Source organism: Trichosurus vulpecula, chromosome 5 (genome assembly GCF_011100635.1).
Source record: "Trichosurus vulpecula isolate mTriVul1 chromosome 5, mTriVul1.pri, whole genome shotgun sequence".
Classification (NCBI taxonomy): Eukaryota; Metazoa; Chordata; class Mammalia; order Diprotodontia; family Phalangeridae; genus Trichosurus; species Trichosurus vulpecula.
In genome coordinates this window covers 189,600,098-189,623,770 of record NC_050577.1, presented here as the reverse complement: position 1 = coordinate 189,623,770, position 23,673 = coordinate 189,600,098, and the positions used below count along the sequence as shown (strand labels likewise).

Below are 23,673 nucleotides of genomic sequence, written 5' to 3'. Positions count from 1 at the left end.
AGCACTAGGCCTGGAGTCAGGAAGACCTGAGTTCAAATATGGCCTCAGAAACTTATTAGCTGTGAGATCCCGGGCAAGTCACTTAACCCTGTTTGCCTCAGTTTCTTCACCTGTGAAATATGCAGGAGAAGGAAATGGCAAAGCACTCCAATATCTTTGCCAAAAAGCAAACAAAAAACCCAAATGGGGTTACAAAGAGTCAGACATGATTGAAACAACTGAATAACAAACAAATAAACATTTTTGCCATTAAGTGATTTATCCAACATTGCACAGGTAGGAAGACGGAGAATTTGAACCAGGTGCTCTGAATCTCCAGCACCTTTTTCATTTTGTGTCATTTTGAAGCTGCCATGGGATATTTGGCTATGTCACTGTAGTGCAATGGAAAGCGCTGTGGGCTTAGAGTCAGTTAATCTGTGACTGAGAGTCAGCTCTGTCATTCAGCCTTCAGACTATGGGAAATTCACTGAATGACTTTGTGCCTAGATTTCCTAAAAATGTAACGTAGGGAGAGTAATTAATACTTTAACTAAAATGCACTGAGACGCAAATGAGGTCATATTCTATTGGCTTTTAAGTTTGCAAAGACACCCTATGATATAGGCAGTGAAAGTACCCATTTTGCCGCCTAGAATACAAGTTCAGAAAGTTTCAGTGACTGGACTCCAAGTCACATAGCTGGAAAACATCAGATCTGGGATGTGAATCAAGTTCTTCTGTTTCTAAAGCTAGTGTGTGTATATCCTACTATGCCATGCACACTGTAGTGTAAAGAAAAGAGGGCTGGGCTTTACGTCAGAACACATGGGTTCGAATCCCAGCTCTGCCACTTATTATCTTTGTGACTAATGGCAAGTTAATGAACCTTTCTGATTCTCATCTTCCTGATAACCAAACCATTATTATTATTATTATTATTATCATCGTAGATAATAATAAACCATTTATTCTCAATAAGTGGTTATTCTGATGTACACTGCAAATTAGGGCTTTGGCTACAGGATACTAAAATTTAGAAGGTACAGAAATGTAAGGCATATAATCCTTTGATAGCAAAGAAACAGCTAACTCATTTTAGCAGCTTGTTGGCAAGAATAATTAATTCAAATGGGCTGGCAGGCATTGTTATAATAAGAAACTGTAATAAGCAATTCTAACAATAGATACAAGGATTCTCAAATACTTTCAAAAATGCTCACGTGGATTTCTGATCTCATTGATTTGAATGTCCCGGGACCTTCAGTGATGCTGACTTCAACGAATTCATACCTCACTATCCTGTGCTTATAAGGCCATGTCCTTGCATATGTTCACTACAGGGAGTCCACTTAGAATCTTGGGAGCATTCCTTGCTTTCTCTTAATATTATGAGGATTCCAGTGGTGTACAGGAACTGTTCATTTTGTTATCTCTCCTCACCCTATGATCGGCCTACCTTCTTTTCCAACCATACAGTTCTATATTGAAAAACTTTACTCCATTTCTCCTTCGTAGTTCCTTGTTTGTGATGTGCCACAGTCTGCTCACACTCATCATGCATCTCCCCGTTGCTTTCTGAATGAAGCTCATTTTTCATTCTTTGGAGACCATAATGTTCCATGAATAACAGCCATACAAAGCACTGATAGATTATTGATATTAGATAGATGGGCATTTGTTTTAGGAAGAAGCTTGGGATCATTGAAAGACCTTTGTAGTTTCCCAATGGCAATCCAGTCCATTGTTCTCCTGTTAAGTTCTTGATTTGAGTAATTTTTCATTTGTAGTATCTGAACAATATATTTACAAATATCCATATATATGTAACAACATATCCCATTCACCCAGAAAGATAGGGCACCCACTCATACTAAGGGCTCCCAGGTCTGGGATCCTGGTACAATCTGGGTTAAATACTGGGGACTTTGCACTCTAAAGAAAGGAGTTAGGCTTTTTTCCCCCTGGCTCATTATGTCCCTACCCCAGAACGCCAGGTAGAGTCACTTAAAGGATAAGTTTGGGTCATGTCCAGAGTGTTCCCAGAAATGGAATATAAAGGTTCTCAATGCACAATGTAGATCAGATATAGGACAGCTATTTATCCCACAAAAAAATGTTCAAAACACAAAAGTAGGCCTTGACAAAGACTTAAAACATGAAACATGGTGACAAACAGGTTGGAGAACTGGATATTTTTTCTGACCCTCACAATCTATAAACTCTCTCACAAATAGGAATTATACATAAGAGAGAAAGTATTTTCAGCTGTCTCCAGTGGCCAGATACTAATAACTATAATAAGGTAATAATCTGGTAAACTAACAACTGAGAAGGCTAATCCCTAACCTTAATTCACTTACTCAGCATCTCCTTCCCCATTTCCCACCACATTCTTACAGTGCTGCACAAGCTGACCCATGGACTTGCAAGATAATTCAACACTAGCCCCCATGCCTCCTCCCTATACCAAGGAAAATAAAAACATCAGGTGTTTATTTTAACTGGGACTTCAGCATGACAGTATTCTCTGCTACAACAAAGTTCAGCCAGAGGGCTAAGGTATAGACGGGACTGGGGCAGGATGCCAGTATGTGTGGTTGTGTGACGATGCACTAAGTCTAAGAAAAAGAGCCCAGCATCTAGCTGGGACCAGTTCTGTCATCCTTGAAGCCACTTGGGGGCACAGACTGAGTCTAATGAAATGTGAATTGATCAGTTGGGAGAAGGCTGAGACAGCTTTGAGGTCTAGCCCCCAGGGAAACTATCACCAAAGAATTAGGAGTCAGAAAGTGAGCAATAAGGGAATATAAGAGAAAGAAATTGAAATTGCCGAAGATTGAAAGAAGATAATCCATTTAAATATCTTGAGCATAAGCAGATAAACCAAAAATGGAAGGGAATATGGCTTCTAAAAGAGCCTAGATATCCATGAACAAATATTTTTAAATTTTTTTTTATTCTGAACTTAAGAAATAAAAGCATTTCCACAACATGGTAGAATAGAAAAAAAGATGATCACACACAAAAGTGAAAATCTGATGCATATAATTTGCTATTCCTTTAAAATATATAATAAAGTTATCATGTAACTTTTTTCTTTCTTTTTTCTTCCCTCCCCCCTCTCTGACCTAGAAATGGCTACCATTAAACACAAATACACACACACACACACATATATGCATATATGCACATATGTATATACAATACCAATATATGTAAAATCATTCTATACATATTTCTATTTATCTGTTGTTCTTTCTCTAGATGTAGATAGTATCTTCCTTCATAGGTCCTTTGTAACTAATTTGGGTATTTATAATAGTCAAAATGATTTAGTAGACCAAAGCTGTTCTTAAAACAATATTGCTGTTACTGTATACAATATTTTCTTGGTTCTACTCATTTTGCTCTTCATTATTTTGTGCAAGTCTATCAATGTTTTTTTAAAATCCTTGAACTCATTTCTTATAGCACAGTAGTACTCCATCATGATCATATACCACAACTTGTTCAGCCATTCCCCAATTGACAGGCTTCCCCACAATTTCCAATTCTTTGTCACCACAAAGAGAGCTGCTATAACTATTTTAGAACATGATATTTTTTCCTTTTTCCCTAATCATCTTTGGAAACAGACCTAGTAGTGATATTGCTGAGTCAAAGGGTATAGGCAGTTTAATAACTCTTTGGGCATAATTTCAGATTTTTTTATGAACAACTATTGAAAGACAAAAAAATGAATCAACATCTGATGATATGGAGGACCCTTTGAATTCGTAAGAGAGCATGAAACCATAAAAAGATCTTCCTGAATGATTTAAAAGAGAAATGATAATTGTGACAGCAGAATTTGTGGCCCACATAGCAGAAATATTTGGCAGAATAGAAAAATGTGAATCCACAATGGCAAGCCTCATCAAAGGAAAAAAATAGAGAGAATAACTTATGGGAATGCAAATACACAAAAGTAAAGGACAATCTGGAAGAAGAAAAGCAAAAAGTAATAATGTTTAAAAAAGCCCAAGACATGATTTCTGTACAATCAGAACATGACAATCTGCAAAACAAGATACAGATAGATAACTTTAAAATTATAGATCTTGCGGAAAAACACAAAAAAAGTGGAAAGCCGTAATGCAAGCAATAATATAATGAAACCTACCAGAATTTCTGAAACATAGAAAACTAACTGCCAATCAAAAAAATTCATTGCTTCCAGGAAAAAAACAAACCATTCACTCCCCCCAAAACATAACAACATAACTTTGCTGTAGACTCCAAAACCCCAAATTTCCTGCCAGAGGTCACTACTCTATCAACTGCAGGAATTAGTATAAAGTATTTAAGGGAAGTAGTTAAATGCAATAATTCCACTAACAAATAATAAATTGCTCAAATGACCAGGAGAAAGATCTTCAATGAAAAAGAAATTTGAATAACTCAAGGCAATTATGCATTCACGAGGAAATGCAGGAGGAGATGGACTAATGTTTTCAAAATTGAAGGAGCTCAAAATTCAACCCAAGGTGACCTACTCTGCAAACCTCAGCCTTATCATTCATGAAAAAAATATGGATGTTCGATTAAAAAGGAGACATTCAAAGCAATCCCAGAAAAAATATCAGACTGGACAAATTATTTGCTTTTCAAAAACCCTGTAAACTGAAATATAAGAAATACTAGTTATATATAAAAATATATGAAATGTATAAACAAACACAGGTACTGTGAACAACACAATAACAGAGATTATTAAAAGTCTTTCTTTTCTAAAAGTACACAAAGAAACAAGAGTGAAAGCGGAAGTAAAATAGAAATGATGATAATGGAGAAACTGGCCTGAAATTTAATGTACAAAACCTTATAACACCTTGCCTTATAGGTGAATCAATGTTTTTAATAGGACTAAATTACAAAAAGGCAAGATGTATAAATGGGGAGAGGGTAAGAAGATATAGAGGGATGTTGTGTTCCCTAATCAAGTCAAACATTGACAATGAAATGAAAATAACTCCTTTGGTGCCTTGGGAAGAAGAAGGACAAAGGGTGGGATTGAAATAGAGAGAAAGGGAGAACTCTTGTTTCTATGGGCTTGTTTCTATGGTGGGAGGAAGTACCACTGTGGTCCTTCCCCAAACCCCTGTACCAATCTGTTTAAGCTACAGGGGCTTGGGGATTAGACCATCATCTTGCCTCTGGAGAAGGAGAATAAGAGCTCCTGGGACAACAGACACTCAGAAGGGTGAAAAGAAATGGACCCAGGGAGGACCCATAGAGGGATCAATGGTTAATAATAGATTGCACAATCAGGGACATAGGAAAATTCCTACCAGAGGGCTGGACTTGGTATTTCTGAGAGTAAGGTAGAATATAAAAATGGGGATGGGAGCAACATCAATAAAGCAATCGCAAAGAAACTGATTAGAAAAGGGAAACTAAAAAAGATCATTTAGAATGATAGGATTAATTAAAATGAGGAACACAGGGATTAAAGAAGTATAAGGGTCATGAATCAAAAATAAAAGTCTAGAATAAACACAAAAGGAAGAAAATGAAAAGAATGAAGGAAAGAAATTCTTTTTAGAAAAAGCTGCAAAATTTTAAATTAAAAAAAAAACAATTAATGATCAAAACAAATTGAAGGGGAGTAGAGAAAGAAGGATTTTACTTGACTACTTAAAGGAAAGGAAAAAGAGGTAAAGAATTAAATAACTAGATAAAAGGAAGAAAAAAAATGGACCTTTTAAGTTAAGGAAAACTCTGAAATGAGGGAAATGGATAACAAATGGGATGGTAGTGGTGCTTGGGGGTGAAGGGAAGAAAGTTACTGGGAGTGTGGTTCCCTTTAAGTATAATAAGCTAAAATAATAGAAGAGGCAAAGTACTGTCTCTTCAGATGGAGAAAAATCCAGGAGGGAAAAAAGCCCATTACCCACAAATAGAGGAAAATGCAAACTTAACTCTAATAATTTTAAATGTGAATGGATCAAATAATGCAATTAAATTTTAAAAGGTAATTTATTTGATAAAAACCCTACAATCTGTTGCTTAAGAAACACACAAAAAATACATACATAGAATTAAAATGAGAGGCTTGAAAAAGATTACATCAGGGAAATTAAAAAATTCAGCTCAACAAAATAGCAAGCCAATAGAAATAAAAATTATAAGAACTTACTATGTAGAAAAAATCCAAAATATCCAAACCAACAGAAGATAAAATGCAAAGCTCAAATAATCCAATCTCAGACAAGGAAATAGGAAAAAGGAAGGAAGGAGGAAGGAAGAGAGAAAAGGAAGGAAGGAAGGAAGGAAGGAAGGAAGGAAGGAAGGAAGGAAGGAAGGAAGGAAGGAAGGAAGGAAGGAAGTAGGAGGAAAACTGAACTACTTAGGAAGAAACTGCTGAAGTGTATGTCAGGGAGGGGAATTCCTTGGTCATGATTAATTCAAAGGAGTATTCTATCAAGCTTTTAAATAACAATCAATATAGGTAATGCCATAAAACTATCCTTATTTGCTGATGATTGATGGTATACTTGAAAAATATTAGAGAATCAGCAGATACTAATTGAGGTGACAGCTTCAGTAAAGTTACAGGCTACAAAATAAACCCTCAAAATCAACACATCTGTATAATACAAAACCTAGGAAACAATAATAAAACCAGAATTCTTATTCCAAGTAGCTACAAAATGTATAAATTATCTGAGAATTGACATACCAAAGTATCCCCTAAAGAAATAAGGAACAGTGTAAACAGCCAGAAGAATATTCAGTGCCTAAGTCTAGCATGTGCCAATATAATAAAAATGATAATACTACCAAAATTAATTCATACTTTTAATGCTTTATCAATCAAATTACCAAGGAGATGCTTTATAGAACTTGATAAAATAATACAATTCATTTGGAAAAGCAAAATATCTAGAATTTCAAGGGAAATGATCAAAGCAAAACAAACAGACAAGCAAACAAAAAACATCTAGGGATGAAGAGGGAATAGCACTTCCAGGCCTCAAACCATGTCCAACTTATTCCAAGTAACTATATTTGTGCGTTTGGGGTTTTCTTGGCAGGGGTACTGGAACGGTTTGCCATTTCCTTCTCTGGCTCATTTTACAAATGAGGAAACAGAGACAAACAAATGACTTGCCCAGGGTCATATAGCAATTAAGTGTTTGAAGCTAGATTTGAACTCAGGAAGATGAATCTTCCTGACTTCAGGTCCATCCACTGCCTAACCTAGCTGCCCCAGTTAAAAAAAAAGATAGATCTAAATCCCACCTTTTGCAAAAGGTCTCTTCTACTCCCGTTCTTTCCTTTCCCAACCCCAACTTCTGGTGCCTTTCCTGAGATTATCTCTCATTTGCACTGTATATATCTTGTATATATGTAATTATTTACCACATCTCCTACATTAAATATAAGCTTCTTCAAGACTCAAGACAGGGACTATGTTTTTGCTTTTCTTTGGGTCTCCAGCACTTAGCATAGTATTTGGCAAATAGTGTTTAATAAATGCTTGTTGACTGACTGACGTGTCTGTTAGCCTCTCAGGCTAACTCTTATGTGAGTTTTGTTCAGAAAATTCATTTTAATTCCTATCATTCTCCTCACCTGGATAAGTCATTCCCTGGATCTTCACCTAGCACAAAGGGAAGGTGAAGCTGTGGTAAAGGAACTCTTAAATATTCCTCTCGAGTCCATGAAACTCACAGGGGCCAGGCTAAGTGGAAAAGAGCCAAATGGATTGCTAATTGTTGCCTCACTTCCCACACACTTTCCAAAACCCCTTGGCTTCTTAAATCAGCACACTTTGAAGCACTATCAGTTTCACAAACTTGGCAGAGGTGTGAGGACAGCCTTGCCACATGGAGAATCTTTCTGTGAAAGGCAGTATGCTAAAGTAGAAAGATTACCAGGAGTCAGGAGAGCTAGGTTCAGTTGCTAACTTAGACACTCACTAGCTGTCTGATCCTCACTTAACCACTCTGAGATCTAGTTTCCTGATAGGATAATGCCCTCTTTGTTCCACCACACGATGCTGAAGACCAGATAAAATAATGTGTGAAAACATTTTGAATCCCTAAAATGCTACCTAAATGTTATTATTTTTGTTATTATCTTATCAGTACTTTATCAACACTTGGCACAACCTCTTCCAGCTCTGACCTCAATCAAACAGGTTCAGGTGTGACCCAAAAGGTTACTCTTTTGACTCATTATTTTACTCACCTAGACATCCTTCTGAGATGTTTCCAAATATCAGTTGTGTTCCTGTCTAGGTTTCTACAAATGTGGGCAAAGGGATCCCCAGGTAATCTACAAGCACTGGATATAATGAATGCATTTATTGAGTTGGAACAGGCTTCATTTTATAACAAAGAAAATGTTGAAGCTAAAAAGGAATCCTAGGAGCCCATGAAGAAATGTAGAAAACAGCAAAAGGAAGAGGAGAAGGGAAAAAATATTTACCAGGCACTGTGCTAAGTGCTTTACAATTATCATTTCATTGGATCCTTACAACAACCCTTGGAGGGAGGTACTGTTATTATCCCCATTTTATAGTCAAGGAAACTGAGGCAAATAGAGGATAAGGGACTTGCCTAAGGTCACACAGCTAATCTGTGTCTGATGCTGGATGTGAACGGGGGTATTTCAGGCCTCATGTTGTATCCACTATGCTACCTCACTACCTGTAGTGAAAGGATAAACAATATATTGACAAAAAGCAAACAATACAATTCTCCTCCCTAGGGGTTGTAGTATACCTTTTCTCGAATACCTGTGTGACTTCTTCTTCCTAGCATTTAATAGTCTTACCTATAAAATGAAGCATCTGTTCTAGATTAGAAATTCTCAGCTTTTTTTAATGTCACAGAACCTTTGTCATTCTGATAAAGCCTGTGGAACCCTTCTTAGAATACTGTTTTTTAAATATATAAAGTAAAATAGAATTACAAAGGAAATCAAATGTAATGAAATCCAGTTACTAAAATATTTTAAAAGCAAGTTTATTGATCCTAGATTAAGGACCTCTGGTCACAATTAACTAAATCCCTATATTCTCCATGAGTCCCTAACACCTTCCTTCATTCTACTGCTCTGTTTCGTAGGCACTAATCCAGCTTCACAGAGACACCCAATCCAAATCTAAGGGTGTCTCTATGAAGCAGGATTAGTACCTAGGCCCTGGGGGAGGAATATGGGACTATTATCCTTAAAAGGAAGAATATCATATCATATCATATCATATATCATATCATATCATATCATGTCATATCATATCATCTGTTTATGGGCTTCCATAAGTCTTTTATGTGTTTCCCAAATTTTCTGTGAAACACAATGTTGTCCTATACCCCTTCTTACTCACATACCCATGGAGACCTATGCATGACCTATGTCTAGAAGTTTCTCAGAGGCAATTCCATGTGGGCTAAAGAAATAGGAATTTTAGAGCCACTCCAAAGTTTGAACTCATTCCATGTAACCTTACTTTTGTAGAATGCTTTAAAGTTTTTAAAGAATTTTTGTAGATGTGATCTCACATTAAAAAAAGTATATTTCATTAATTTTCTCCTATTCCTTTTTCCTTCTCTCTTCTTGGTTCACTCAAGCTACTAGTGAATGAGTTAAATTATTTTGTTGACTTTTATTCCTGCTGTTTGAGTTGAATTAAAGCTTATTAAACAGAGGCATTTGAATTAAAACATAAAGCATAGATGATCTCAAAACTATGTATGTCACTTCTCAGAAGAACAGCTTGCCTGTAAGCTTAACCTTACAGAGGTTTTAAACTAATGGCCAGAAGTATAAAGAAGAGATTTAGTCATTTCTATGACGAATTTTATTTTTAACATTTTCAGTTACAGTTGGAATTTGTTTTGCCACTTGGCTAAAATCTAATTGATAATCTCCCTCTAAAAGTTACAAATACATTTCTATTTCTCTATTATTTTAATAATAATTAGAAATGTTACAAGAGGAAAGTCTGTTGGGGAAGTGCCTGTTAGTTAATACAGATTTGTATATTTTGTCAAAGAAAACTAATGATATTTCCTTAATGTCACACACCAATTCAGGACTTAAACAAATTCCCATCCCTCCGAAAGAATGGAATCTTTTCACTTGATGAAGCAAAATACATAATGTCTTTTTACAGCTGTTCTAGAAGACAACACTGTTTTTGAGTTTCATTTATAAAACATAAATATCAGATTGTTATTCTTGCCATCTTGTATACCAAAATAGGATAAGGACAGTGATCTTTCTTGTATGGTGAGATGATGGAAATCATAAATTAACATGGGAAATTATTTCTTAATTATATGTATTTCAAACATTACTGCTTTGCCTTCTTTTATAGAGGTTAGAACATTCCATTTAGTGTACTGAGAAGACAGTGTTGTGTCTGTGTCACAGAAAGGACTCAGGAGTTGGACTCAGATTGACCAGATTTCTACTTTTGTCTCTGTTAATCTTTCAAATATTGAAAAATACATTTTCTTATTAAAAATGCATTTTTGTGGGGGTGGGAGAATAGTAAAGAGGGAAAAACTTTAGGCAGGGAGAGCAGAGGAAAAGAGGAGGGACCTGAAGTTACATTGCCAGCTGACCAGGCATTGAAAGGAAAAATCCGTGTGATGTTTTTAACCTTTTACTGTATCGAGTAGGCTTTTAAAAGTAGGGAGAATGTATTGGTGAGCTGAACCCATAAAGGGAAATAAGAATTAAGTTTTACTCACAAAAGGAGGACACTCTAAGTTAGGATCATTGTGACGTGTGTTCCTGGAAGTTGGGGTGTTATGACCTGTTCTATTTGAAAAGAGTGGACACCAGGAGAATTTCTCTGAACAGGGGTCATGTTTTCCAATTCTAGGGGAAGGAGTATTTAGGTCTACTGGAATCCAAATCAAAGGATAGGAAAACAGGGAGCATAGGTCCAAAGGGAAAGCTTATTATCTTCAAGAGGGACAGCTGGTAAGGAAAAGAGGGGAATGTACTCAAGGACAAGATGCAGTCCAAAGTGGGACATTCAGGTGGGCAATTAAGAGATAGTCTGGGCGACCTCTTTAAAGGATGTTCTCCACCCTCTATTCAAAGTGGTCTCAGGGTAGAGGGTGTTGATGATTTTAAGGAGAAAATGGGTAGGCAGAAGAACTGCGTTTTAGACCTGCTTCTGTCATTTTCTGTGTAATCTCAAGCTTACTATCTCTGGGCCTCAGTATCCTCATTTGTAAAAGAGAAATTGTAATATCTGCCCTACCTATTGCATAGGGCTGTTTTGATGATCAAATCAATTTTGATCTAGTTCTATAAACACCACATGGAAGTTTAATTGGTATGGGATTAAATTTGTAAATTAATTTAAATGGAATCCTCATTTGGATTACATTGGAGGAAGGCTAACTATGAGTAATGAATATTCTTCCAATTATTTAACTCAATCTTTATCTCCTTAAAGAGTTTTTTGTAATTGTATTTGTGCATCTTATTAGAATGACTACTAGAGACTTTATGCATTTTGTCATTATTCTGAATGGAATTTCCATCCTGGATTTTATTATCATTGTATAGAAGTGCTGATGATTTTTGTGGATTTCTTCTATTTTACAAGCAGTATCAATAAATTAAAAAAATTAAATCAGTAAATTAAAAAAATAAATCTTCCAAAATTGTCCGCATTTCTACATAGCAATAACTAAATCCAGGGAGAACATAGAAAGGGAAATCCTATTCAGAATAGCTATAAAATACATAAAATATTTCTATTGTTTAAAAAAATGATTTATGTGGCATAAGAACTCTCTGTTTTGTAAATGTTTGATAGAATTCAGCAATAACTGTCTACTTCTACAGCTTTTTTTCTTCTTGTGAATTAATTAATGGACTGCTCAAATCCTCTTTCTGAGGTTGACTTAAACTATTTTCCATTTTGCTAATTTTAGAATTTTATATTTTCACAGAACTACATCCATTTAAAGTTTTTAATATTGCCAGTATTCAATTTGATGTGCTTGGTTCTGATTATTCAAAAAATTTCCTTCTCATGGTTTACTTTTGTGATGTGTTTTTTTCTTGTTAGTGCCTTCCTCTGAGATTGTCTCCAATTTATCTTGTATATATCCTGCTTGCATATTATTGTTTGGATATTGTTCCACCTCTTAATCTGTGGGCTTCTTGAGAGCAGGGACTGTTTTTGTTTTTTAGGGGTTCTTTTGTTTTTTGTTTTTGCCTTTCTTTGTATCTCCAGCACTAAGCTCAGTGTCTGGCAGCCTGACATATAACAGGAGATTAATTGTTGACCTGTTTATTTAAAAAGATCAAATGAAGTAATAATCATTATGCATGCATATAAATTTTATTAGCTCTCAGAAAACAACTCTTTGTTTTATCCATTAGTCCATTTCTAAAATATTTTTAATTCTTTATTTCCTATACTAAAGTGGAAAGAATATTGAATTTGGAATCAGAGTACCTGGGTGTTAATCCCAACTCTGTTGCTTTCTAGCAGTGTGGCCTTAGGCAAGATATTTAAAGTCTTCAACTTCAGTTTCCTTATTTTTAAAATTATGCAGTTAAACTAGTTTACATTCTTCCTGCTCTAAATTCCTGGTCCTTTTATGTCTCCTTTGTTTTTTTGGCTATTATTTATTTGCTGGTTTTGTAATTTGTAATATGTTATAATTCACAATTGAGTAATCTTTGCTTCTCTTCTGCTAATATACATCTTGAATTGTAATTTTCTTCCTAGGACTGTTTTAGCTGCACACCATAAGCGATGGTATGCTCTATCACCAGGATTATTGTATTTAATAATTTAATAAGGTTTCTATGGTTTTATCTTTGACCCAAACACATGTATGTGCATATATGTGTACAGGAATGTGTTTATATACAAACATATTTAAAATCTTTTAAGATTTTATCCTTTTTAATATTTTCTTAAATAAAACTTTGGTTATATTATTAGATGAAAAACTATGTCTTTAAAATTTCCATATTTTCAGAAGTTTTTATGTCCTACTAAAAGCAATGCATATAAAAATCCTATGGAAATCTAAGAAACATACTAAGATTCCCACTCATTGTTCTCCATAGGGCTCAACTCCAATTTTCCTAACATTCTATTCAAGTCTATAATGTTCTCATTGTTCATCTTTCTGTCAGTTTTCTCAAGCTCTGATGGAGGAATGCTAAAGTCACCTACAAATGTGTATGATATATCACAATATCTTTTTTTGCATTTCACTTAACTTTTCCTTTAAACACTTGGCTGCTATGCTATTCAGGGAATACATATTTAATAATGACATTATTTAATATCCTAAGATAACCTTAATCATAAATAAATAATCAAGCTTTTTTGTTATTCTATCTTGGTGATTATCTGTATTTGTGATTCCTTTATCTGAAATCATGATTGCAATTAAGGCTTTTTTGCATTCAACTAAAGCACAAATTTTATTTCATTCTCTTACTTTGAAACTGCATTATTTCCTATAATATGATATTCAGGCTTTTTGTTTCTTCATATTTTTTGAGGAGACAATTCTCAGATTGGTTTGCCAAGCATCTTGTAGCTCTATTGACTTGGTTTGTTAAGATCTTTTTGTTGTCATTTTTACTATTATTTGTTCTGCCATCCCAATATTTTTATTTCTGGGTTCTTCTTGGCCCTAATTAGAATGAAGTAAAATGCTTTATTAAGATTTTCTGCCATCTTTTCTAAGTTTTTTTCTTTCCTTCCCTTTTTCCTTTCTTCCCACTTTCCCCTTTTCTTTCCTTCTCTTTCCCCTTCTCTTTCCCCTTCCTTTTCATTCCCTTCCTCTTTCTTTTCCCATGTTTCTTGGGATTTTATCCAGTATAGGGAATTCCTAGGAAACAAACTGCTTCTACCAATACAGATTGGGAACCATTCTGCAATTTATTTTCTTAGAGAGTTTTCCAGGCCACAGAGAAGTGAAATTACTTACCCAGGGTTGCATGGTCAATATATGTCAGAAGTGATACTTGATACTAGGTCTTCTTAACTCCAATATCAACTTTCTAACCTCTATGTTATGCTTTCTGTCTTTTTCAGCAATACATTCTAGAATTTTGCCAGCAGTACTACCTGGCAGGGAGATATCATGATTAACACATTTATTTTTGTTAAACTTTCTCTTACGACATTCAACCCAATATTCTAAACTTTCAAGATGTTTTTGAATCTTAACTTTCATTTAGTGAAAAGATATTTCTTTATCTCAGCTTTGTGGTATATACAAACTTGATAAGCATGTCATCTATGCTTTCAAACAAAGTCACTGATAAACATATTATTCAATCAATAAACATTTAAAACTACTATGTACCAAGCACCGTGATGAGATGTTTTTGTTTCTTCATATTTTTCTAGGAAACCAATAATTAAGGGGTTGATTCACCAAGCTCTATCCTCTAGCTCTATTGGCTTGATTTGTCAAAATCTGAAGATTTCTTCCAGGTGTACTTTTTTTTAACTGTTATTTGTTCTTCTGTCCCAATATTTTGAGGATACAAATATGAAAAAATAAAATAAAAAGACAGTCCCTGCCCTCAAAGAGCTTACAGTCTAAAGTGGGTAGACAATACACAAAAGGAAGCCGAAAGGGGGCGAGGAAAAGAAGGGAATGTACTCTGGGGCAAGATGAAGTCCAAAGTAGTACATTCAGGTGGGAAATTAAGAGATAGTTGGCCTGGGGGACCTCCTTAAAGGAGGTTCTTTACCCTCCATTAAAAGAGGTCTTGGGGTAGAGAGAACTGATGATATTAAGCAGAAAATGAGTAGGCAGAAGAACCACATTTTAGATCTGCTCCTGCCATTTTCTGTGATGTCAAGCTTACACTCTGGTCCTCAGTTTCCTCATTTGTAAAATAGAAATTGCAGTATCTATCCTGCCTATCCCACAGAGCTATTTTGGTGATCAAATAAGATACTATATTGGAAAGTGCTTTGTAATTTACAAAGAGCTTTACACATATAAGGTATTATTACTGTTAAGTATCTGTGAGCAAAGAAACTAATCTGAAGTAATTTCTGCTTAATAGCTTAGTTATTCTTCAGTCGAGGTTCCCTGACTGCTTAATAATTTTTTTCATCTAGGTTTCCTGACTATTCTAGGAAGTAGCTCATAAGTAATATGTAGGTGCAATGCAATCAGTCATGATTCTGCCCTTCACTATATCATTAAAAGTCAATTATCCATGTGATTTAACTTACCTTCAACTTTTATCTCTGGAGTTGGGTCAAAATCTTTGACCTTTTCCCCAATTCCTATCATTTTTTCAGCCTCTCAACTTCTCTTATACAGAGAGAGCTGATTCTTAAATAAGGCAGTTTCTCAAAGAGAATATGTTCCTCCTAATGAAGAATAGGGATGAGAGAAAACATTTTCTTGGGCATTTGCATCAATGTGCTGATTCCATTTGGAACTTTGGACTACCCTAATATCCACCTAATATTGTCAATATGCTAATTCCATTTAAAACTTTGGACTACCCTAATATCCACCTACTCTCAAAGTGAACTTTTAAAAAAAACCTTCCATGACAGTAGAAATTTTCTCATGTAATAAAAACAAATATCACTGTGGTGTGTAAGTGGAGAGAAAATTTGAGGTCATGAGAAAAAAAGAAATTTAAAACCACGAAAAGATCCTGGGTCATTGGTATTAAGTTCAGCTACTTCAGTGTTCATGCATTTCTTCCTAATTATAATGATTCAATTAGGTTTTTTTTTAAATCGTAATCCAGTTGTAAAAATTAGTTTCTGCAACTTTCAGTTATTAGGTGCATATCCTTTATATGAATCTGGATGTTAGTGAATTTTATCTCTGTTTCTTTTGTTTCTTTATATCTCAACAGAATGCTACACCTTTCCATGTTACCGTCCAAGATGATAACAGCATTGTTGTCTCCCTGGAAGCTTCAGATGTCGTGAGTTCCTCATCTGTATATGTTGTGAAGATAACTGGTGAATCTAAGAATTATTTCTTCCAGTTTGAGGAATTTAACAGCACACTGCCTGCCCCTGTGGTCTTCAATGCCAGTTATCATGGTCTTTATTACATAATCACTTTGGTGGTGGTGAACGCAAATGTTATGATCAAGCCAGCCAGATCAATCACTGTGTTAACAAGTAAGTACTCTCCAGTATGATCCTCCAAGTACCTTCTTTGGATGAATATTCATATAGGTGCATAACAAAAATAATTTGCATGAATTGGAAAGGCAGTAGACCTAGTCAGGATACCTAGATTTTAGTCCTAATTCTGCAACTAAGCTCTTAGGTGACAGAAACTATCAGTTTTTGCACTTTTAAGATGAAGTTAGGTCAAATGATCTCTAAGTTTATTTCAAGCTCCAGTATGATCTATGGTTAAAACATGAAGAGGAAAAACAAAAAGATTAAGAGAATAAGAAGGAAGGACAATAGAGAAAGCAAAAAGAGAGGAACATGTGGTGAGGAACAGCAGGATGACAACATAAAATTTCCTAGAATTTACCGCTCTTTGGTTATAACATATTACATATATTTCCATCTGATTGTGCAATTATTTTATATAAAATATAATGAGTCCCTATTGTCTATGCAATATAGCATAAGCACCAGACAGTGCTTAAGACACTCTACCTTTTGGCTCCAATCTACCTATCCAATTTTATGTCATGCATACATCCTTTCATGTTCATGAGAAATTAGGCATCTTCAGGTAGGGGCCACAATAATTTGTAATGATTTACAGTAATGATTTTAGAAACAAGGAATCTACTCTAGACTAATCAAATTGCTAGGGGATATTTTTTGCTGCTGAAAATCATTCTTGATAAACTAACCTCTTGTCAGTGGGTTAGATTAGTTGGGTGTTACCAAAGGCCAGCACCCCAAATATTCCATTAATATGGACACTCTTTGTAGTTGTTCAGCTAGGAACCAGTAGTCCACATCCTGTATAATTATTGTCCATTCTCAACTTGTGCAATATTCATCCATAGCATTCCATAAATTCTCCATGAAGTGTCTACACAATATGCTGGAGGTTTTCCTATGATTCTTTTGATATTTCATTTCTATCAGTGTGACACTATCCATGTGTTAGCCCTTACTCTCATGACATTATTAGTCCATTCCCCTTTTCCTTGAGGATGTTTTTTGTATAAGGAATACTTCTTGTGTACAAACCATAATTGGTAGGTATTTTCACCCATTGAAACTTACTATGTCTCGCTATTGTTTTCTGGGTCATCTGCAACTTTGAGTCTTCTGAGATCCTCGTGTTCCATGATTCACAGCCATTTGGCATGCCTAGGAGTATATTGGCATTTTAATGATAGATTTTTGCAGAAAGGAATAGATATAGATACCTATGTAAGTCTAATGGACATTTTATAATAAAGTTATTTTATTTGAACATAATAGCTCATTAACCTGAAAGGCTGTATGCCCCTTGACTCCGCACTATGACTTACTCCATATGTGCAATCAGTTGCTAAATGTTATTGATTTTACATCTTCAACATGTCCCTTCTCTCCCTTGACTCGAGCCTAATTCAGTCCTTCATCCCCCTTTGCCTAAACTATTGCAGTAATTCCTTAATTGGTTTTATTGCCTCCAGCCTTTCCCCTCTCCAATCCATCTTCCAAAACTTAATCGCTAAAGCACAAATCTTGCCATGCCCCTCTCCTGCTTAAGAAGCTTCAGTGATTCTTCAATGCCTCCATGAAAAAAAATTGACCCTTAAAGCCTTTCATAGCCTGATTCCAATGGGGATTACACATTATTCCCAGCCTGACCTATCCATCTGCAGTTCTCTACATATGGCATGTGGCTCATACAAGTTATTTCCCAATGCCTGGAATTTTTTCTCCCCCCTCACTTTGTTAGAACACCCACCCCCCTTCAAGGCTCAGTTCAAGAGCTACATCCTTCATGATCTCCTTCTCATTCTCCTGGTCATTCGTGTCCCCTGCCCCTTTGTATTTTTTTATACCTTGCATTTACTCATCCGAGTATTCTCCCAGAGGAATGTGAGCTCCCAAGGGCAAGGAAGGTCTCATATTTGTCCTTTCTATCCTTAGTACACAGCACCTAGTAGGCATTTAAATGCTTGTTCAATTGAATTACCTTTAATTTTATAATAAAAATATACTAATTGCTTGAAAGCCTGATTACTTTTTAGTTTGAGCAATGTGTTGAACAAAAGCCTGTTTTAGATCAAGAAAGCAGATTTTAGAGAGAAGGGATAGTTTTGGGTCAAATGGCAAATCCACAAGAATGGTTGTGACATGTAATTTGCTGATATAAAACTTCATGGAGTCAATAAGCCTGAGCTTAAATAAAATGTCACCCACATTCCCTGTCATTAGGCATTTCCAGAAGCAGGTTCACCAAATGTGTATACTCCTAGGGCTGAACCTTCATAGACCTGTCCCTGTCAAATATAGAACATTAGATCTTAGAGAAAAGTTAGAAATTAAGTAGTTCTACCACCTAATTTTACAGATGGGTGAACTGAAGTCCAAGAGGTTAAGTGAATTTCCCATGATCCCCGAAGTAGTTAAGGGCAGGGCAAAGCCCATAACCTTGATCTTTTGAATCTTAATCCTGTGTTCAACACCTGCAATATAATGAATACAACAAGCAAACAGAGACAGATTTGACCTCAGTCCTCAACATAACACCATTTAGATGTGTGCCCCCAAGGCAAATCATTTTTTCTTCCAATAAGCCTCAGTGGTTCTCTTGGTAAAAGAAGCTGTCAACTAATGCCTGTCTTACATATCCTGTGGCATTGTGAGGAGATAACTGAGGGAAGATACTTTGCAAAGTATATGTTGTACAAAAATTTTGTTATTGTTACTGAATTGATTTAGTTTCAGTCATACGTGTTTTGTTTCCCACCTTGTCATGGATACATAATGGTGATTCAGCAATGATGGAGAAAATGTTACTAATGCAAGTTACACTTAAAAGTGCATCATGCATACGTTTTTGTGGGGGAGAGCCAATTGTTAAACATCTATCAACATGTTGCTGAACTGATCTATATGTTTCCATTTCCAGTAAACAATGTTATTCTTAATAAAGTGTAAGGTCAAATTAAATTTATTGTCTGCAATATTACCCTACTGCCTCGAAAGAACTTACAGCCGGACCCACATATACAAAAATATTTATAGCAGCTCTTTTTGTGGTGGCCAAGAATTGGAAATTGAGGGGATGCCCATCAATTGGAGAATGGCTAAACAAGTTGTGGTATATGAATGTAATGGAATACTATTGTGCAATAAGAAATGATGAACAGGCAGACTTCAGAAAAACCTGAAAAATTTATATGAACTGATGCTGAGTGAAGTGAGCAGAACCAGGAGAACATTGTACACAGTAGCAACCACTGTGTGCAATGACTGATTTTGATAGACTTAGCCAGTGCTGGGATTTAGCCAGTTCACACCCTTTGGGTAGAACCAGTACCTAATTTTAGGTTGAGTTTGGAGAACTGGCAGGGGTGGGGCCTGTGCCCACCACGTCAGTGGCAGGGGCAGAGCCTCAGCTTGGTTCCATGGAGAACCAGTTATTAATTCATTTGAATCCCACCACTGGACTTAGCCTTTCTCAGCAGTGCAAGGACCTAAAATAGTTCCAAAGGACTCCTGATGGAAAATGCCATCCACATCCAGAGAAAGAACTGTGGAGTCAGAATGCAGTGAAGCAGACTGTTTTCTTTTTTGTTTTGTTTTGTTTTTCTTTCTCATGGTCTCTCCTATTTGTTATAATTTTCCTATGCAATATGACTAATGTGAGGGTGTGTTTAATAGAAATGTATGTGTAGAGCCCATAGCAGATTGCATGTCAACTTACAGGGGGCAGGAGAGGGGAGAAAATTGAAAACTTACGTAAGTAAATGTTGAAAATTAAAAATAAATGAATTAATAAAAATACAAAAAAGAAAGAACTTATAGCCCATTAAAATCCCCCATGTCTTTTTCAAACTGCTTCCTCCATCTTGTACTTGTGAAGTTCATTCTCTGATACTGAATGTAAGACTTCACATATATCCTTATTGAATGTCATCTTATTAGATTGAGTCTAATGCTTTAGCGTGTTCATATCTTTTTGGATCCTGACACTGTCAGCCATTGTGATAGGTATGCCTCCTGGGTTTATGTAATCTGCAAATTTAATGAGGCTTCTTTATACTTTTAAGCATTGTACTATAGTATTTGCATTTGGACTCAGCACGGGTCTGAAGATTTGAAACTGAGTTATTTCATTCCAAGTTGACTGAAACAGAAAAAACCAACAAGCAAGTGGAGATTTCAAAACTTTTTCAGTTTAAAAATTTAAATAGATTGGAGTAGCATAAAAAATAGAAGAAAATTAAATATATGATCTCTTGTTACAATGCTTATTAAATTTCAGATGTTTGACAGTAACTTTGATCTAAAACCATTATGCCCTAAAGCTATAAAAAGAGAGGTGGCGGCCTTTCTCTTCTAGAGAGAGAACCGTGGTGACAGAGGAGGTGGAAAAAGAAAGCATATTCTTTTGTGACATCCCTTTGCTGTTGGCATTCATTTTGGTACTTTTAGATCAAGAATCAGCTGTCAGATTTGGTTAGAAATCATATTTGGCTCTATGAAGGGACTTCAAATGGCTCAAGGGTTCTTGTGGAATAATCGAAAAGGTGGTCAGAGTTTGGGGCTAGAAGTTACATGAGTTCAAGTCATATGTGGCACCTGCTGGCTTCCGTTTCAGAGCTGAAATCAAGCTTATCATAATAAATTTTAATTTGAAAATATTCCTCATGATCCACATAGGCAATATTCAAATCAGATGTATGAATGACTTTAGTGTTGCAGTGAAAGTGCAAGTTGTTTCCTAGTGGAAACAACTGATTTAAAATTTAGACTGAACCTCTAAATGAGACATTGCAGCTTGTCATACAGTCAGCCCTCAGTCAAAACTTTCAGAATTAAAGTGAATCACCCAAACCAAAATTTAATTTGAATCGCCCAAACCAAAATTTAATTTGGATCTTATATGGAGTTGTTATTTTACCTGAGGCAAAAATGGGGGCCAAGATAGGAGTATAGTAATAGAGAAAACAGTCAGAACATAGATGTAGTCACAGTAGGAGATGGGGTGATCCAACCTTTGACCCTTGGGGGAAGGCGGGTACAGAAGTGGGGCACAGGACCCCAGGGGTAATAGCTGTCACAGTGGAATAGACCCGAAGAGAAACTTGAGATGAAACATGGGGATGGCTGTTGAAGGAAAAAAGCACCTTCCCACCTTCTCATACTTTTCAACTCCATGTGAGTATCCTAGATCAAAGTCCTCTTTGCCCTTTACTAATTAATGGTTTGATCTTATATTTAATCTAACTCAATCAACAAACATTTATTTAGTACCTGTTGTGTTACTATGTCTATTTTGCAATTCAGCTAGTTTTCCCTTTGTGAAAGGGCAAAGTATCTTGGCAAAGATACTGGAGTGGTTTGCCATTTCGTTCTCCGGCTGATTTTACAGATGAGGAACTCAGGCAAATGGGGTTAAGTGACTTGCCCAGGGTCACACAGCTAGTAAGTGTCTGAGGCTGGATTTGAACTCATGATTCTTGATTCTAAGCCCAGTGTTTTAATCCACTGTACCACCTAGCTGACCTGTTTACTCTGCCCTATATCAGTTCATTGCATAGAAATCATCTCAAATTTCTCTGAATTCTTTACACTTGTTATTTCCACAGCACACTAATATTTAATTATATCCACATACCAGAATTTGTTCAGCCATTCTGTTTTTTATGGATATATACATTCAAGTTCTTTGCTGCTATGAAAAGTGCTGCTATGGATAGTTTTGTATATGGTGAGACTTTCCCTCTGATTTTGACATCCTTGGGATGTATGAGTAATATGGTCAAAAGGTATGTCTTTTAGTGATTTTTAAAGTATAATTATAAATTGTTTCACATAAGAGTGGGACAAATTTACAACTGTACCGTTAGCACATTCGTATGCCTAGCCTCTGACAGTTTGTAAAGATGATGAGATAACTCCCTAACATTTAATCTTTCCTAAAATTATTTGAAATTTTTTGTGTAAATATTACAGAGTAAATTTGATATAAATAAATTTATTCGTTTCTCACTTTGCAGGGTTCTCTCATTTTTAATTAACATAGAAGAGTACAAACCAGCTTTGAGATGATAAAATAAGGAAACCCAGTCTTTAAAAAATAGATGTAATAGTGTTTTGAAAAGAATAAAATACAAAAGATAAAAATAATAAAATACAAAAGATAAAGGAAAGAAAGTGATACTAATTTGAGAATAGAATTTGGCTCATGATCACTGAAGATAATGATATTGGAGATGGTTCTGATAAGTGTAGTCCATCTCCTTTTACAGTATTTTTATCATGGTCTCTCCATTTTTATTCCTACCCCAACTTTTTCTTCTCCTTTTTTCCCATTTTCTTTTTGTAGAGCCTCTTCCTGTCACCAGCGTTTCTATTTATGATTATAAGCCTTCTCCTGAAACAGGAGTCTTATTTGAAATTCATTATCCAGAAAAGTACAATGTTTTTACAAGAGTAAATATAAGTTATTGGGAAGGCAAAGACTTCCGGACAATGTTATACAAAGGTAAGAAGAAAAATGAAGGTTGCAAGTAGTATGATTTGGTATTAACTATGGCATCATTGATGAAATAAGAATTCTACAGTGAAGAGTTACTTTAGGCTTGATTAAAAAAATGAAAAAGGTATGTTTTTGCCTCATATTTTCAAATGCAATTAGAATACTATTTCAGAAGTAAGGGGCTGTACTGTTGGGGAAAAACCCAGTTAAATAGAGATATTCTGAATGGAGTATGATAATGAAGTAATTAGAGTGAACTTTCTATGGGACTTAGGGAGTCTCTCTAATATCTGTATGTACACATCACATATACAATAGATGAAATGTCCAATTTATTGCTATCATGAAAAAATAATGTTTTTTTTTCCTTAGTGGAGATGTCTAGCATACACAAAAGTCTTTTCTAAGTAGATTGTCCTCAAGAAGATGTCAGAAAAGATAGTTTCTGATTGTTGACTGCAAGAATGCTCCCTTTCAATAGTTTGCTCAGAGACTAAGAAATACAATTTATATAACTGAATTTCAGCATTATCCTTTAAATGTTTAAGACCACAGTGTTCTATTCACATGTGTCTCTGTATGTGACTAATCGTATAGCTATGTCTACTATAAACAACTCACTTTGACTCTTATTTGACTTGACTTTTTTGATCTGACTTTGAGTTGTTTGGTCAAGATGATCAAAAAAGAATCAAATGAATTAAATGTGTCAAGAGATCGTGTGTGTGTGTGTGTGTGTGTGTGTGTGTGTGTGTGTGTGTGTGTGTGAAAGTGTGAATGTAAGTGCGACCAGGAAAGAGGTCACGCAATAATGCTCATGAAAAGAAAAGACCAGAAAATACCAGGTTGTTATTGTCCTGATGAGAGATAGAAAGACAGCCATCTGTCAACCTGATGTGAAGACTAGAGGGTTCTTCTGTCTTCCCTAGAGGCATAAAGGAGAACTTCCTGAAACTTCTCAAATGTGACAGACCCCTACTCACTTTTGGTGATTCATTTGGGGACAAAAGGCACCCCCTTC

At 35.5% G+C, this 23,673-nt stretch overlaps 1 protein-coding gene across 1 annotated transcript in view; it reads left to right on the top strand.

The window, feature by feature from the left end:
* PTPRO (protein tyrosine phosphatase receptor type O) overlaps positions 1-23,673 on the top strand; it is a 211,090-nt gene that overhangs the window by 80,029 nt on the left and 107,388 nt on the right. The window contains exons 2-3 of the mRNA XM_036759490.1: positions 15,874-16,147; positions 22,500-22,658. Of these exons, the coding sequence (XP_036615385.1) occupies positions 15,874-16,147; positions 22,500-22,658 (433 nt within the window). The remainder of the gene's footprint in view (positions 1-15,873; positions 16,148-22,499; positions 22,659-23,673) is intronic.